The sequence below is a fragment of the Rattus norvegicus genome, chromosome X (assembly GCF_036323735.1).
Source record: "Rattus norvegicus strain BN/NHsdMcwi chromosome X, GRCr8, whole genome shotgun sequence".
In the NCBI taxonomy this organism is placed as follows: domain Eukaryota; kingdom Metazoa; phylum Chordata; class Mammalia; order Rodentia; family Muridae; genus Rattus; species Rattus norvegicus.
This window is the reverse complement of record NC_086039.1, coordinates 109584061-109602895: the sequence shown is the minus strand read 5'-3', so window position 1 is coordinate 109602895 and position 18835 is coordinate 109584061. Positions and strand designations below refer to the sequence as shown.

The window sequence follows — 18835 nt, the reverse complement described above, 5'->3', positions numbered from 1 at the left end:
TTGTTTTTATTCTCAGGATTTTCTAGTTGCTTTTTTTTTCTTTTCTCAGAACGAATAAATGTTGTTGAATCATTTTAACCAATTATTTTTTCCTTTTATTGAAATGGATTTTTTTAAATCACATATACATCCTGATTACAGTTTCCCCTCCCTCTAGTTCCTTCCCACATTCCTTCCCATTCATTTCCATTCCCTTTTTGTCTCCCATTAGAAAACAAACAAGGTTCTAGGAGATAATAATAAAATGTAATCAAATAAAATAAAACAAAAAAGAACACACTAGAATTGTACAAAACAAGAGCTCATGACGAGTCACAAGACAGAGATCCACTCATTCACACACTCAGGAATCCAATAAATATAAAACCGCTAAACTAGAAGCCATAATAGACACACAGAGTACCTGGTGCAGAAGTACAGGCCCATGTTTTCATGCAGTATTGCTGAATGCTGGCAGTTTAGAATCTGTTTTCTCATACCATACTGCCCCCTGCAGTCCAGTTCATCCAGAGGAGGTGTTTTGGCTCTAAATCGCCAAGATTTAATGATCTCTGCTGCTCTGGGATTTGGGATTCACTGACTCAAGCTCACTCCCTCCCTCCCCCTTTCTGTACTTAGACCCGGGAGGATTTCCTCCACTGCAGTATGGATGCTTTCCCTTTATGCCTGTAAAAGAGACTGGCTGACGACAATACTTGCTGGTAAATCGCACTACTGTTCCCAGCTCAGTAATTTCAACGTTTCATAGTTCTGGTTGAAAAACAGAAACCCTAGGAAAAAGAAAAAAAGCATCGAAGCTGGGAAATACCTCCTTTTACATATCACCCTGTATTACATAGAACAGAAATCAAGGATGAGCTTCTCAGCTCACTACTACACAGATTCAGTGGGTGACAGTGGCTAAATCATAAACAGCCTTCACTCTTCTATCTGCCTGCTTAATGTGGATGCTTGTGAATACCTTAATACTCCTGACAGGGAAGTTACCAGGGGAAAGCTGACAGCATATGTGAACTGTCATGAGCCACCATCATTGAGCTTTCAATAACCAATGCTTACTGAAAAACAAGGCTCTGCGGAGGACAGAAATCTCTAGGGACTCAAAGTACTCCTCTTATTTCCCACTGTAGCTGGAATCTTTGCCGAAGATAAAATGCCCAATCTGATAAATGTGTGCCTGGCATTTTTTCTCTTGCACTCCCAGTGGTAAAGAAAAAAATATCCCCAGTTTTCTGGCTTTGTCCCAGCATCATTCACTTTACCTCGCTTGTCCCTAGCAGCATGCTCACACTTGTAGGCCACAGGTCCTTCCATGCAGGTTGTCAGAATTGTATACACACGTGCCTTTTATTCAAGGACTACGGACGCATAGAAGAAGCTAGAACGGCAATGTTCAGGGAAAGAACAGAGATGAAACTGGCAAATCCTGAGGGTTAAGTAGTCAGTAGATCTGAGGGAACTCCTGAGTACATGGAGTCTCGCCTGACTGAGTCTCCTCAGAAACAAAAAACAGCACCAGGAGCTGGAGCTTGGGACGGGGATTGGAGGGGCTGGAAGGCTAAGCTAGTGCCCTAAGAAGTCTTCTGGGCTTCGGAGGAGTAGGAGGATGGGGGCAGCGTAGCAGGCCTGTTTGAGTCAAGGCCAACAGTAAAGGGTCAGGTCCGGATATCCATCTAGAACAGCTTGTTCAGCAGGGTCTCTAAACAGTGCTTCCCTGTGCTGGGACACAAGCTGAGACCACGGTCAGGAGCTTGCCAAGCCATTCATCTTTTATTGGCTCAAATAGAGAGAGGAAGTGGAGAGAGAGGAAGACAAAGAAAAGAACAGAAAAAAAAGGAGAGTGGGGGAGATTTCCTTTTTCACATATTTATTTATATTATTATTATTATTTTATTATTTATATTATTTATTTTTCTTCATACTTTTCACAAACTCTGGACCTCAGAAAGGAAAAAAATGCAGGTTGTCTCACTTTCTGAAGCCATAAAACACACCTTCTATTTCTACTCCTGGGAAAGACAGGGCAAATTACAGTTCTTAAGTATGTTGTTGTTGTTGTTGTTGCTGCTGCTGCTGCTGCTGCTGCTGCTGCTGCTGCTGCTGCTGCTGCTGCTGTTGTTGTTTACCGTTTGCCATAGTTTTATTCTCTGTGTCACTATTGCACTCAAGTCAGCAAGCATTTAGTGGATCACTTTGCACATGTGCAGTTGGCAATAACATGCTTCAGAGGGAGACAGGAAAGACCATGAGGAAGGTTTTCCACTTACAAGACTTTCTTACATTTAGTCTTGGTGACTAAAGAGTTTGGGGCAGCACTGCAACATTTTTGGGCAGGTCAGGGAAGGTTACTTGAATTATCCAACCTTAGAGGCCACTAGACATTTTCCACCAAGTGGCAGCATACTTTGGTTTCCAATTTGATTTTTTGGTTTTGTTGTTGGTGGTTTGTTTTGGTTTGGTTTTTTTAGGTTTTTTTAAGACGAGGTTTCTTTGTTTAGCCTTAGTAGTCCTGCACCTAGTTCTGTAGAGCAGTCTAACCTCAAACAAACTTCTGCCTGCTGTTGCTTCCTGAGTGCTGAGATTAAGGTCGAGTGCCGCCATACCTGGCTTTGTTTCCGATTTGAAATATGGGGGTGAAGGAGGCTAAGATTTCAAAGAAGTTTGCATTCCATTTGATTTTTTAAATTATATTTTTATTTAACATTTGAGAATTTCATAGAATATATTTTGGTCACATTCATTCCCTTCCCCCAACTCCTCCAAGCTGTTCTCCCACCTTCTACTCACCCAACTTCATGTTGTCTCTCTAAAAAAAGGTGAAGCTGGGGAGTCCAGACTGCATTGGGTTGTCACAGTTCTTTTAAATTGGACACTGGATGATGGCCGCCTTAGGAACATACTGCTGTGAACAGACACCATGACCAAAGCAAGTCTTATAAAGGACAACATTTAATTGAGCTGGCTTACAGGTTCACAGGTTCAGTCCATTATCATCAAGGCAGGAGCATGCCAGCATCCAGGCAGGCATGGTGCAGGATGAGCTGAGAGTTCTACATCTTCACCTGAAGGCTGCTAGTGGAAGATTGACTTGCAGGGAACTAGGGTTAGGGTGTTATGCCCACACCCATAGTGACACACCTATTCCAACAGGGCCACACCTTCCAATAGTACCACCCCCTGGGACAAGCATGTACAAACCATCACAAGAGCTGAACTCTGCCAAGACAGAGAAGGAAAAAGAGAAGTAGTAACCAAAGTCCTATTTGAACTGTACCCTTCAAAGATACTCTCCCCTCAATGAAAAAACAATAGAAGACCCAAAATTGATTTTTTTAACTCTTGAGTCTACAAGGAGACACAGGGATATTCATCTAGGTTGCAGTACTTGTGGTAATAGACAGATTATTTTAAAAGTAGAAAAAGGTACAGATGGGATCAAAACAGTGCCCTCATACCAGCTGAGTCAGGTGACACCGAGGAAACAATGAGAGATATGCCACATCAACAGGTAGCATCTTTTGACAAGCTTATATTTGAGAAAGCTACATTTCCTCCTTTGTTTTTACAATGGAAATAAATGCTGCTTGATTAAATCTATGCTCCAATTTTAAATAGCTACAACTGACTTAAGTTTTCCATGAAAGACTTTATTCACTTTTGTAATGATTATTTCTATAACTTGGGGGCCTGGATATTGGCTCTGGACCCAGACTTGACAAGATTCTCTCAGAATGCTTCTTAAATTTCCTGCTTGTCTCTAGGAAGCCCATAAATCAAATCCATAACTATAAGTCCTCGGCTCTTGTAGGCAATGCAAACGGAACTAATTAGCACCTAACAAACCCTTTGGTGTATTCCTAGGATATGACAAGGTACTTAATAGTACCAGTAAGGAGCTGTCGATTGAACTGTATCTTTCCCATGGAAAAGGATGCTGTAGTTCTTTTATGTAAATGTATGTAAATGTCTTCCTTCTAGTAGAGATTCCCAAGCATTTATTTAATCTCTCATTGTTTTGTCAGAATCAAGTTCCTAGATGGCAGAATGCAGCTGCTTCTCAGAAAGGGCTCTGGAGTCATAGAAGACACACCTTTCTCATTGATTTTTATCCTTCCTGGAAGTTCCTTTCCTGGTCTATAAAATCGGTGTGGAGGTTTAGGCACCTTTCCATTCCATGCTGTTAGCTCATGATACTACAAGGGCATGTGTACTGGCTAGGTTTGCGTGTCAACTTGACACAAGCTGGAGTCATCACAGAAAAGGAGCCTCAGTTGTGGAAATGCCTCCATGAGAACCAGGTGTAAGGCATCTTCTCAACTAGTGGTCAAGGTGGGAGGACCCAGCCCATCATGGGTGGTGCGGTCCCTGGGCTGGTGGTCTTGGGTTCTATAAGAAAGCAAGCTAAGCAAGCCAGGGGAAGCAAGTCAGTAAGAAACATCCCTCCATGGCCTCTGCATCAGCTCTTGCTTCCTGATCTGCTTGAGTTCCAGTCCTGACTTCCTCTGGTGATGAAACAGCAATGTGGAAGTGTGAGCTGGATAAACCCTTTCCTCCCCAACTTGCTTCTTCGTCATGATGTTTGTGCAGGAATAGACACCCTAACTAAGACAGCTTGCAAGAGTATTTTAGGGGAAAGGCGTTACTTCTAGAGGCACATGGTAACACTCAATGAATAGTCCAAAAAACAAAGAACAGTCCCTAAGAAATCAGTAGAGCTAGTTCGAAATTGCCTCCTTCTTTTGAATGGAGCCAGACAACCAGTGAGGAAATGATTGATTAATTGATTGGTTTATTGATTGGTTTGTTGATTGACTAATTGATTCATTGGTTATTTGATTGAGATATAGTCTTGCTACGTAGCTTTGGCTGACCTGACATTCATTTATATAGCCAAAGCTGGTCTCGAATTCCTTTTCTTCCATCTCAGAATCTTTCTGCCTTTGCCTCCAAAGAGCTGGAATTATAGGTATGTGCCACCACACCATCCCAGTGAGAAAATGAGTGTTATAATTTGTGGCTTCTCTTTTCCTTCAGGAACTTGGATCTATTGGAGAAAAAGGAGAAAGGGGGATCCTTGGATTGCCAGGACCTAGGGTATGAACCTGGAGTACTATTTGCCTATGTTTGTCAAATCCCCTCCTCTATTTTCTTTTCTTTTTCTTTTCTTTTTTTGAAAGAGATGTAGCATTTTCTTGTCTTCACATTATTTCTTGTTTGGCCCTTTTATTATGTAACTTGATGGCTAGCTAAGCTTCTTTTCTCTTCTCAACGTCCTGGCAGGCTTGCCTCTCCACTTCTCCCCATTCTTTTGACTGAATGGCTTCCTCGAATAAGGAATGATATAACCATTACACCGAGGTGGTTAGTGCATAGTCCACTTGCACTTCTGACATTCATAAATAATTTTCTTCTGAGCTAAATAATGGTGCATATGTTTTCTTACTTTTTTTTCTATTATGCTCTAAGGGAACACAGGCAAGAAGTAGAACAGGAATAGAAGAGTGCCAAGTGTAATCTTCATAGGACGTAAACTTCTAAAACACAGTGAATAATGTGTGGAGTCAGCACTTTGTAAAATTATCTTATTTTGAGTGGAGACATAATTATCATTTCTTCTGATTTTTTTAGCTTTCAGGAACTGAAAGTTGGTCAACTTTTATTTATCATAAGCATGTCTCAGAAAATTGTGCTTTTAATTTGTCAATGATGTTAAGTTTCTGAGTATTTAGCAATACTTCATTGCTCTGCCATTTCTTTACCTGCTATCCCTTATCCTTTGTCTTGAAAAACTCATAACCACCAACAAAGAATATGTTTATAGTAGCAGACAAGAGGTCGTCTGATAGTCTATTTAGAATCCTCTGACTTGGAACCAATGCAGTTACGTATAATATCATACAACCCTACTAAGGGCCTTCTAATATTTCAGTTTACTTAGTCTAGGATGATTTTCTTACCTGGGTTTAGGAGCTACTATTCATAACTTTGTTATGTGAGTCTGGCTGACTTTTTCCCTAGTATAATCTATTCATCTTTCTAAGGTGTGGTTCTTCGATTTACAGGGTCCCGTGGGTTCAGAAGGAATACAAGGATATCCAGGGAAACAGGTATTTTGAGTAATATCCATAAAGCCTTGATATTCAGAATCCTAATCAAAAGATAATTTCGCGTTCTTTAACATGGCCAAATGGAAGTATTCCTTATGATGTAAATCATCCACTTTCTTTAATAACGTAATTTTATAATCTTAGGGACTCTGATTTTTGTTGTTGTTTTTGTTGTTTTTACCCAAAAAATGGATAACATTTTGTGTTTTGCCATGCCATAGTGCAGTAGTGTATGGTGCACATTATCAAGAATCACCTTGCATTCATGCTCTTGTGACTCTTATGCACTTTAATATGCAAGTTGACTACCAGATGTCATATTGTCATCTGGAGAAATTTACAAAGCTGTACACACTCTGAATGACTGCAAAATCCCTATACAATTTGCCCTGGCCTAATCCACAGGCCAGCCCACTTTATATACTCTACATGGACTTAGTGATAACTATGTTTCTATCACCAGGGAAAGAAGGGGACTTCAGGTTTTCCTGGGACTAACGGGTTCCCAGGAATTAAGGTAAGATCATTGGGAAGTACAACTCCCAGATTTGAAAAGTGAAAAAGTGAGGGATTCCTATAAATGGCTACTTATGAAATAGATTGTTTTTAATATTTTGATATTTTAGATGCCATATTATTTTCTTAAGAAATGCACGCACATAAAGCTGATAACCATTCCTCAGATGTTACCAACATTTAGCATTTAAAATTCTCTACTGACAATGCATCCTCTTATTGTCGACCCTAACACCCACTCTGGGTGTTTCTCTGAATAAGATTTTAGTCACTGAGTCTGTATTTGTGGAGATTAGGACTCTAGACATCCTTTGTCATTATTCAAACAAGGGTAGTAGCCTTTAGAATCTTAAGCCTGCTGAGAACAGAAGAAAACGATTGAAATTCAGTTTTCTCCTTAGCTGTGTTATCTGTGTTGTGATACATTTCCCAGGTCTAGAAACAAACTGTCTTATAATGGTGTTATAAAAGCAAAACTGAGAGCTCTAGTCCTTGACAAATTTGCAGATCCAGCTACCTATATCACCTTCATCTTCAATTTACTATCCTTAGAAATTAACCTCTGAATTACATGACCCTGGAAATGAGGAGTCAAGGAGGAAAGGACTTTCTACTTTCCAGGAGTTTGCTTTGAAGGCACATAGATCTTAGGTGACAGAGTCAAGACATCTTTTGTGTTTAATCTATTTCATCTTTTCAGGGTGAAAAGGGAAGCATTGGTGTGCGAGGCCCAGACAGTTTCACTGATGCAGAAGGCACTGTGATCTCAGGTATAACTCTTTGTTGATCTGATTGGAGAAGAAAAGAGATTGGAGAAGAAAAGAGAAAGTGATAAATTCTATAGCTCCTGTAATTGTTGAAAAGATACATTGTCAGCCACTGAATTCCTGACAGTATCAAGGACCACTCACAGGTCCTGAATTTACTGAATGAATGGAAAGCCAATCTCTTAAACAGACAAGACAAGCCCAGCCTCCCTTTGTGTGTGTGTGTGTGTGTGTGTGTGTGTGTGTGTGTGTGTGTGTGTATCTGTCTGTGTGTGTGTGTGTGTGTGTGTGTGTGTGTGTGTGTGTGTGTGTGTATCCATCAAGACAAGAATTTAGGCTTTCCTAGGCCTGAATTTAGTTGGCAGAAAGGTTCTCCTGGTAATGCTTAGAGGATTGATACCTTCCTCAGCTGAGCTGCCTTTAGCCTAAGACTATTGAATATGCAGGGCCTCATGTAAATGATCTGAAGCATGCTGCTGATCTAGTTGCTAAGAGACCTGAGCAGTATAATACTAGAACGTTTGTTCTCCTCTGTCCTTATCCAAGTCACTGGGTATGGTCTGCTCTTCGTTTTCCCTGTGCCAAAGATCTAAATGTTCAACGTTCTACTCCCAGGAAACCTATAGCATTACTGTAAAAAACATTGTTAACCATCTTAACCTCAACAGTAGACATTTAAGGCAACAGCAGTAGAAGTAGCTTCCTAGTACTTTCTAGGTCTTGTCAGAGAAGTCAGGCTCTAAAAAGACCAGGTTTTAAGTTAACAGTAACTTGCTATGATGGTACATGCTTGTGAATCCAGACCTTGGAAGTCTGAAACAGGAGGAAAGTAAATTCAAGGCCAGCCTGGATTATATGAGAACAAGTTAAAAAGTAAAAGAGTATCAGAGGCTTATCTCTTAGGCTCATTGTCAATTAAGACCATTAGCATCTAGAAGACCTAGGAATAACAACACAGAGCCTGCCAGGCCTATGACAGTTCCCCACATCTCTTGTCAGGTGTTTTGCAGCAAGTGTGATCTGTTGTGTCTATTTATTTTTTTTCTCTGTAATGCCAGGTTTTCCTGGAGACCCTGGTGTGCCAGGCCTCCCAGGCCTTAGAGGAGATGAAGGCATCCAGGGTCAACGTGGCCCTGCTGGCACTGCTGGCCTTCCATCGTTAACAGGTGAAACATTAATCCACTCTTTGCAATGAACAGTCCTCTCTGTACTCTAATTCCTAGCATCTTCCTCTATAACTCAGAATCCAATAACATGCCTGACCAAGGTCAAGGAAGGATAAAGGATAGACTGGTCAGTACATTCTCCCATAACTAGCTCAAAGCTAGTTAGTGTATGTATAGAGAGGGCCTGGGTAAGCACTTTCCATTGAGATAAATGAGTCTCACAGATGGAAAGACAATTCCAGACTGCCACTGAGGCTGGAAGTAACTAGCCATCCGGGATGGGTGGTTGAAGCCCTCTCACTCTTCACTGGATGTGTCATCCAATCTTATACTTACCAAGAGTTTTTAACAAATGAGAAGCTGGCTGTGCCTGAATCCTTAAGGTGGCTACTGGGGGAGTGGCTAAAGGTGTTGCTCAGTTGAAGATAATGCCTTGGCATGTGCGAAGCAATGAGTTCTATTCTCAGCATGAGATAGATAGAATATAGAGATATGAATGATATACTAGATAGGTAGATAGATAGATAGATAGATAGATAGATAGATAGATAGATAGAAGATTGGTAGAAGCAAAAATAAGATAAGATAAATCTGTATCTAGACCCTCCTGTAGACTTCGCTGTAGCACACAATGCTCCCAGCATCCTTTGGATGATACCCTTGAACCAAGCAATGCAGGAGTTACATGCCATTCTACATGGCAGAGAAGTGCATGTCAGAATCTAGAAGACAGAACTGTTCCTCCTAATATAAACCCTCAGATGTGGGTCTATTAATGTCACTAGTTTCTAAATTCCTTGGAGAGGGGCCTCTGTAAGGATATTTGTGTTTTTACGGCAGACATTCATAGGAGGCACAGTTAGACCCAGCACTGAAGTAGAACAAATGAAGCAGTGGGGGACTGGAAACCTAGGTTTGCCTCACATGTTAACCAGTTTCCCTGACAGTTAGGCTAACTGATCCCCAAAAACTTTCCTGTCATGAAAGAAAAGAGCAAATGAGTTCCCAAATTCTTCCCTTGTATTGTTTTGTATACTTACTGCTGATTGGAAGGAATGTACCTAAACAGTAGTTTGCTGTAAGGAGCATTTTGTGTGGGTTTATCCTTCCAGGTCTTCCAGGTGCCCTAGGGCCTCAGGGATCTCCAGGCCTGAAAGGAGACCGAGGGAACTCAGGACGTACCACCTTTGGAGAAGCTGGCCTACCTGGCAGAGTTGGTTTGCCAGGTTTACCAGGCCTGCCCGGCCCATCAGGCCCACCTGGTAAGTTATCCCTTCCTTTTTTTAAAAATCTTGAGACAGGTTATGATCTAGAACTGCTATGATTTTGAGGGGGCCCCTCACAAGAGAAACAGTACAGCTGGGATAGCTAACACCATCGGGGCAGTGTATTAATTAGAGGTTTAGTCCATTATCATGATGGGAGGAAGGAAGGTAGTGTCCCTGCAGACATGGTGCTGGAGAAGGAGTCCGGAGTCCTGCATCTTGATCCAACTGCTGCCTGGAGAGGACTGTCTAATGGGCAGCTAGGAGGAGGGTCTTTTGTTTGTTTGTTTGTTTGTTTGTTTGTTTGTTTGTTTTTTGCACTGGCCCAAGCATACAATCTCAAAGCCACCTATATACACAGTGACACACCTCTTCTAACAAGGCCAGACATCCTAATACAGTCCCATTTCCCACAGGTCAAGCTTATTCAAACCACCCCAGGCAGCAATCAAAAGCCCTACCCCATCTCTATCAGCCTCACCTTTACTGACAGCAACAGCACTGGAGTGTGCATTTGGTTATGAAATGAGCTCACTAGCACCCTGATGATCAAACACTAGCTTCTGTATTCATCATCCTTCTGTAGTACACAGCTCTTAGCACCCACCACTCTACTCCCCACAGAACCCCTACCCCACTCCCCACCTCCTGTCCCACTACATACCCCCCTCGGACTTTGGCTTGCTAGATTCTAGGGAAGCAGAACTGGATTTTCTGAGTTTGCTGTACTCAGCAGGGTTCCAGTTAGGTGGGCGGCAGATCTGAGGAAGGAGAAGCCATGCCTAGATCCTCAAGGTGTCTGCTAAAAATCCTTCATGAGGCTAGATGAGTAGCCCAGTTTGATAGAGTTTTCTTGCCATGTACAAGGCAACAAGTTCTATTCCCAGAATGAGACTGATGATAGATTGATATATAGATATATGGATAGATAGATAGATAGATAGATAGATAGATAGATAGATAGATACATACATACATACATACATACATGCATGCATGCATACACACACACACACACACATACATACATACATACATACATACATACATACATACATACATACATAAAATATGCACAGAGCCTGTTCTTCTTTGATGGGATTCTGGATTGTGAGAAAAAGGCTAGAAGTATTGCCCAGCCTGTTTCTTTGCAGTCTAATCCTCTGGCAACTACTGCTGGCACCTACTTCCTCCTTTGCTCAGAGGAAACTTTCTGGGGTAGAGACTGGCACTGCTGAGTTGTTGAGTTACTTTGTTCATCTCTGAGTGTCCAGAATCTAGTGCAGTATGTGGAACGTAACAGTCATCATTCTGCTAGTAGAGTGAATGGAGCCAAACGAGAGTTCTGTTGGCTCTTCCCAGCAGGCTTGGCAGGGATTTTTTGCTCCTACTCTACTCTGTGTGTTAAGCCTCAAGGACCCAAGTCTTTGAAACTGAGGTGAGTCCTTAGGCTTACACCAGCCTCTAACCTTTTGGGTGCTTTTAAACTTTGCAGGTCGCACATTTGTGTCTGGACCCCTGCTTAGCATAGAGCCTGGGTTACCTGGCCTCCAAGGAGAACAAGGCCTAAAAGGACATCAAGGCATCAAAGGAGTAAAAGGTCATTTTGTTTGTCTTCTCCCCCCACCCAAATCACTAGAGAAGCTTTAAAGGGATGGATCAAAACAATAGCCTTGGGAACCTGAATGTAAGCTCTTAAGAGGTTAGGGTATAGGACTGTTGGAAGTGCTGTAATTAGACCTCTCAGAATGAAGCTGGAAATTGAGGTCACACAGGACAAAAAGAGGCTTACAGGCCACTCTTTCCACCCCTAGAGCCTACTGAAGCTATTATCAGCATCTCAGCTGACCAGCATCTCTAATCCCAGTTTGTAAGACTTTGGCTAAAAACTGCTTCTCAACACCATTAACATGAGGACTCTGTGTAGGTCAAGACCTGAGGCATAGAAAAAACCACCTGGCTCCAATAAAGTGAATAGGGTCCCAGAAAGCTGCCTTATAAACCAAAACCCCCAATATCCAGGGGAGGCATCTAAGATCACCCTTGAGAAATACAAATTGACCATGCCTATTCAAAATGCTTGGGATCAGAAGTGCTTCAGAATTAATAGTCTTTGGATTTTGAAATATTTACATCGACTTTGCCAGATAATAATAATTCCTAATATGAAAAATCCAAAATCTTCCTTGCTTAGAATTTCAGAGCATTTGTGCTCAGTGTTCACTAATCCGAAGAACAGATGATTCTCTCAGCGTTTCCAAGATCCCAGTTTTCTGAGAGTAAGAAGAGATCCTTCGGGATCATAGGGAAGTGCAGCCACCCACATCTGTCACTTCTTGCTGTACAGACAGTGCTCATGGAATCTCTGTAGACTATTTGGTTGTGTACTTATGAATCAATAGCACAGATGCCGTCTGATGGACAATGAACTTAGTCTTGGTCTCTGAAAGCTATTCGAATTCCACCCAAGGGGGGCTAAATAAGTCACTCTTTCCCCATGAGTTTATTTGATGTTGTCTGTTTTTCCTTCAGGAGACTCTGGCTTTTGTGCTTGTGAAGGTGGTGCCCCCAACATTGGACCACATGGGGAATCAGGCCTGCCTGGGATACAAGGTCCCATTGGTCTACGTGGTATTAAAGGGACAAGAGGCGATCCAGGCTCTAGGGGCGCATCTGGCCCCACAGGGACACCAGTAAGTCTTAATAAAGGTCCTCAGCACAGAGGGAGGAGTGGAGGATTTCAAATGTTCTTCACTCCCTATCACTCACTTTCCCAAGACACATGAAGGAAAGAGGAATACAACAAATGTGTGATAACAATCTCAGGAGATTTTCTTTAATTCATGCAATTAGCCAAATCAATTCTTGTTTACTATTGGCAAGTAACAAATCACAGTGTTAATCGGGTACACAAGAAACTCCCTCAACAATTGAAAGGCTACAAGCACTCATTTTTAAAACTAAGCTCTAATTGAAAATTGTGTAGATGGAGAAAATTTCCTGCAGAGGGCAAATTGAGAGCAACTTAGGAAATGAACAAAACCAAAACAAAACAATGGGCTTTTGATTTGTCACATGAAGAAAGCCCACCAGATGGTCTCTAAAGTCTCTTTGTCTCCCTCCCTCTCTTCCTCATGCTAACTTAGTTCTCTGACCAGGCAAGGCTGCTTAGGGAGAAAGATAAAGCTCCATCCTCATAGATTTTAAAATTTAGAAAAGAGAAACTGTGAAGTAATTACCAAAGACAGTACATGATCACTGCCCAGAACAGTGTCAAAAATATCCTCAAAGTACCTGTTTTAGGTCATATCTTTGCCAAGCACTAGAGTTCTATGAAGACTGTATCTCCTGACTATTGTCTTTTGTTTCATTCTCAGGGGCTATTTGGACCTAGAGGTCAGACTGGCCTCAAAGGAAAGAAAGGAGAACCAACTGTCAGTAGAGGATCAAAAATGGCAGGGGACAAAGGTGACCCTGGTCCTCAGGGGATCCCAGGTTTGGCAGGAGCTCCAGGCAAGGATGGAATACCAGGTTTACCAGGCTTCCCAGGCACTCAGGTAAGTAGATCATTCCTGAACGATTAGTCCTATCAATCACCCTATTGGAATTAGGGACAATCGTTAGTAATCACTTTATGGATAAGGTAGACCAGGGAACTTGAGTCTCCTAACATGTTGACTCAATGCTTTCATTTTTCTGTAAATATAAGAATTTTTTTCTCAGAATGCTTATTGGTAAGTGCTAGGAAGAGTTAAACATGTTAATTTAAAAAAACTCAGCTTCCCAATAGCTCCTTCCTCCACGTTGCTTTCTTTGACCTCAACAATTGTTCATTTCCTGCTTTCCTACTCTAGACCAGTGGTTTTCCTTCCTAATGCTGCAACTCTTTAACACAGTTCCTCATGTCGTGGTGGCCCCCAACCACAAAAACATGCCCATGGCTACGTTAGAACTGTAATTTTGCTACTGTTATGGTTTTTAATGTAAATATCTGATCTGTGAGTCCTATGGGGGTCGAAACCTACAGGTTGAGAACCACTACCAAAGTTAGATCATCCGGAGTTGATAAGACCCGTTTTCTCTAAGAAAACTCAGAGGTTAATCAATAAACAACTAGAATGATGGAGAATTTGCACAAAACATTGCTCACTGACTGCTGTTTCCTGTGGTTAGAAGCCTTTTCAGATAAGCCTTAAAATTATCTTTTGTTTTCTTTTTCTTTGTTCTCTAGGGAGACGATGGGTCTGGCTTCCCAGGTGAAAGGGGGTTACCAGGACTTCCTGGTGAAAAGGGCCATGATGGTCCAACTGGACCACGAGGAATTGGGCTGCCAGGACTTCCTGGGCCCCGTGGACTTCCTGGAGATAAAGGAGTGGATGGGTTACCAGGGCAACAAGGCCTCCGTGGAGCTAAAGGTGAATCATACAATCAGACAGGTTTGGACTTAAAAAATCAGCCTTTTGTAGAATGACTATGACTCATATGTATGAAATGCGTCATAAAAAGAGATTTGGCTAGCTGTAATCACTACCATCAGTCCTCAAGGATTTTAAAATAGGAAATGGATCATAAGTATATTGTGGTGAGTTCAGAAGGTAGAACAACGTGGATTTCAATTCTGCTTAATGAAGACCCTGTTACTTGAGCTGTCTGAAAATGTCGCAGCTATTTTATGAGCTACGTTTATGAGCTCATATACCATAGAAAAATTCAAGGAGAGGATGGATGACTATGTTCCAAATACTATCAAAGTAGTTTGTGGACAGTTCGATAAATAGTCCTCTAAGTTGTATGATCAGCAGACACAAATGCTTTCCCATATTGTTCAGAGATTCTAACCTAAGCTTTATCTGATACCTAACTTCCTCACCTTTAGATAAGCTATTTTCCCACTTGCATTTTGAGAATTATAATAGGCAACATTCCTGCTTTTATATTATGAAGGTCCCATACCATAACTTGTCTTTTGTGCAGTCAGGATACCTCTTCATCACAGCTCTTGTGTGCTGTGACTTCTATGATTCCGTTAGTAGCACTATACTTTTTACTATTAGTGGCATTGCACTTCTAATTGTCATCAAAGTTTAAAAATTTAAGGCTATCTATTCTTATTTGGGAATGCCTCACATTATTTCCTTTATCTTCCAGTAAGTTCTCATGATCCCATACCTAGTTTATCAAATACCTATAGGCTTTTAGAAAAGATGGATGGATGATTGGATGAATAGATAGATGGATGGGTAAAGGAAATTTTTCTAAGTAGTTTCTCTTCTATTCCTTTCCTAACTTTCTCCCAGTAAATTATATTTATGCATATTGTAGACAATTAAATACCTTTCTGCCATTTAGTCTTCCCTTGACTTCTATATGTTGTTATTATTTAAATTATACCCACTTCTACTAATGGTTTTCCCTTTAACAACAACATTGTAAAGTCTCTAGCTACTAAAGAAGATGATACCTCTTACCCTCACAACCTGCCTAGCAGAGTAGAACATTCCTTAAGAGACTAATATTTACTTACAGAAGAAAAGCCCTTCCTAATAACCTTGAATGGTCAGAAATAAAAATAAAGATATCTATCTTATATGTTCACGGTTTAAAATCTCTCTTAATTGATATAACAATCAGGATGGCACAGGCTAATACTTCATTCAAGATTCTTGAAACCAAGAATCTTGAACAAGTTTGGAAAATATTCTTTCCTAGGCCATATCTTATCAAACAATACTGGTTTTCCTCTGAGAAGTTCTGGTTTCAGCAACAGATTTACTTCCCCTGTATTCCCCAAGGATATTAGTCATGGCCATTCTATTGCTCTTCAACTGTTAATGGATCATTCTAGGTCAGAGCATTTTGGAGGCAACCAGATTTTAAATTCAGTTATAACGCCTATAAACTTGTACGTCCTCAAGTCTTTTGGATATTACCAACAGTCTATTTCTTTATTTGAGATGAGGCTGCATCAGTGGAAGGAATCTTCATTTCTACCCCAAACATTACTAGTTCCTGGACACAAAAAGTTCTCAGGAAGACAGTGCTAGTAAGCCTAGCCTGGAAGAAAATCTAGCCTTATATGGAAATCTACTTTTTGCAGTACCTAATTTTCAAACAAATACTTTATTTGGTTTTCATGTTGGATGTGCTAAATGGTTGGTTGGTTGGTTGGTTGGTTTTTTGAAACAGGGTCTCTCTACATGGCCTTGGCTGTCCTAGAACTCACTATTATAGATGAGGCTGACCTTGAGATCAGCCTGCCTCTGCCGCCCGAGTACTGTGATTAAAGGTGTATACCACCACATGTAAAAAATACTTCATTTAGAGTGTTACCTCTTTTTTTCTCTATAAAAGGTAAATATAAGTCACTCAAAGTAGTATACTTTCCAATCATTTAAACACAATTTTTGAGACTTCTAGTTTATGTGCTATAGCCATTTCTGTTACCACAAAATGTAAGATGTTGTTCCTAAATGTTGCCTACTCTTACCAGTGGTAGCCCAGGATTAGCCATCGCCATTGGCAGAGAAGGGCAGGCAGGCATCAGAAGCTCTTCAACCTAGTGGTTTGAATTATTACAAACTCCAGGTACATTGACAGGTTATGGTCCCCAGAGAGGCAGTGGCTCCAGATTCTCAATGTAATCTATCATTCAGGTTATTATCACAAGTCACTTCTGTATACTTGAGCATGTGTGAGTGCCAGCACTCCACTCAATCCTCAAGATGAATGTGGTTGGCAGGTATATCTATCTAGGATGTACACAAACAAGACCTCCCTTAGGATTCAACAAACATGTGTCTTGGTTTCATTTTCTTCTTTCCTTGATTGGTCTAGGTGATTATTGTTGCAGCGGGGGAAATATTCACCTATTCACATTTTTCTCTGACCCCAAGAGTGTCTTAAATTACATTGTACTCTTTTGAAGGCAGGGTAATTGTGAGGCTTGGATGCAGGGGTTGCCACTGGCAACTGATTCTGCTTTAAGGCTTCCTTAGCACATACTTCCTGGGAACTATAGAAGTAGGTATGCAGTCCCTGAGAGGAGCTGACTTCCTTTACCTCACATGTTGCTGGATTGACCGATCTCTAACTAATTGTATTCTCTGAACTTATTGGGTATAACTTGCCTTGCAAGATGCATGTACAAGGAGCCAAACAATTCTGGTCTCTATTATTTGGTCTCAGAACAAATAGAAAAGATAGACTCTTGAAAACTAGAGGTGCTTTATATTCTAAAGATTAATTTTGGCATTATACTGAAAATTCTGACTAATGTCATCATCGGTTGCACTTCTAAAGCATAGCATGGCTAGAGCAGACTTCCGCTTTATTGAGAGTGGTCTGAATTCAGAAACAGGAATAAATGGTTAAAATCCAGATATGGTACAATGTAAGTCTTTAAACTTCCCACCATTTTAAACCCCTCCTTGAGAAATACAATACAGTGTAGTCTATGTCCAAATTATAAGGGGGGTAGTTTTTTTTTCCTTTCATTCAAAAACTCTGGGCACCAGAAGAGTATAGGATTGAAATCTCTCTCTCTCTCTCTCTCTCTCTCTCTCTCTCTCTCTCTCTCTCTCTCTCTCTCTCTCCCTCTCTCTCTCTCTCTCCCTCCCTCCCTCCTTCCCTCTCCCTCCCTCCCTCCCTCCCTCCCTCCCTCTCTTTCTGTGCAAGCACCTTACTGAAAGGTGCCTTTCAATGTCACACATTTCTACAATGCACAAATAGCTCTCAGAAATAGTTCTGCCCCCTCGGTGTCTGACATAATGGAAGTGGGTATAACACGTGCAAGAGGATTCATGCTTCAGGCATTGTACCTGTGGGAATATGGCCACAGGAGCACAATGTCTAGCAGGAAGAAAGCAGGGGATTGACTTATAGGAGCTCCTCTGAAGATCTCTCCTTAAGGAAGATAAGAACTGCTGCTATTCACTGAGCACATAGCAGAATGCCTGGCACTACTTCAAATGTTTCTACCCCTGTTTCATGCACTCCTTGCAGATGCCATTAGGCACACAAGGCTCAGAGAACATAAGTTTTTTCCCACACAGGTGTGTGATAACAGAAGTAAGTTCTGTTTGACTCCTGGGCTCAGTACAATCAGCACATTATACTGTTCAAGCCTCAATGTTGATTTAGAACTAACACAAGTGATTTTTTTAACAAAACTTCATATTGGAAAGCAGGAGCGAATGGAAGGAAGAACATCAGCTACTTGAGTGAGCGGTCTGAATCACAGGCTTTATTCGTAGTTTTCGAAAATTAATCTGAGGCCGTACAGGTAGTTTTTAAAGCCATGTGTTTATATTTTTGGTTTTTTTAAATATAGACAGATGCTGCAGAGTTTTAATGGAACTATTAGCAATGTGGCTTAAGACAGACCTTGGTGGATTGTTCTAATAGGACAGACTAATTTTAGTTAACATAGCACTTTAAGAAAGTCCTCTTACAGACCATCACTGGTAGTTTATTAAACCTCCCTTCTGTGATCCTATAGACTCTTTATTTGCAGGATAAATGAGCAAAAAAGAATTTCCTACGTAAAAGACTATGCATGCTAATTTCACCATTTCAAATACTGAAATTGGCTAGCTCTATTCCCTGAGTAGTGGAGTTTATAGTTTCCAGTAAGGAGCTGAGGAGTCACAATTTGTCATGACGCAGTTCTTATGTGTTTCCCTAGTTTAGATATACAAATATCTGAACAAGGATGGCCAATAGATTTTGGTAGGTTCAAAATGAACTGCTTTAGAAGAGCCCCATGATTTGGGGGGGAACCTCCCTGCCAGAATAACGTTAGGACAAGAGAGTTGACACAGTGACTTAGAGCATTGGCTACTCTTCCTGAGGACATGGCATCTATCCCCAGCACCTACATCAGAGGCTCACGAAATCAGCTATAACTGTAGTTCCTGGAGATTCGGTGCCCTCTTATGGCTTCCTTGGGCACCAACCCCACATGTGATGCACAGATACACACACAGGCAAAACATCCAGAGGCATGCAATTTTAAA

At 41.1% G+C, this 18835-nt stretch overlaps 1 protein-coding gene across 2 annotated transcripts in view; it reads left to right on the top strand.

Moving 5' to 3' along the window:
- Col4a6 (collagen type IV alpha 6 chain) overlaps positions 1-18835 on the top strand; it is a 351043-nt gene that overhangs the window by 303092 nt on the left and 29116 nt on the right. For both annotated transcript variants that reach the window (XR_010061203.1, NM_001427260.1), the window contains exons 14-23: positions 5035-5094; positions 6063-6107; positions 6571-6624; positions 7324-7393; positions 8449-8556; positions 9669-9818; positions 11317-11421; positions 12354-12514; positions 13199-13378; positions 14053-14236. Coding sequence is in view for 1 of the 2 variants with exons in the window: in NM_001427260.1 (NP_001414189.1) it covers positions 5035-5094; positions 6063-6107; positions 6571-6624; positions 7324-7393; positions 8449-8556; positions 9669-9818; positions 11317-11421; positions 12354-12514; positions 13199-13378; positions 14053-14236 (1117 nt within the window). In the remaining variant the exon portion in view is untranslated. The remainder of the gene's footprint in view (positions 1-5034; positions 5095-6062; positions 6108-6570; positions 6625-7323; positions 7394-8448; positions 8557-9668; positions 9819-11316; positions 11422-12353; positions 12515-13198; positions 13379-14052; positions 14237-18835) is intronic.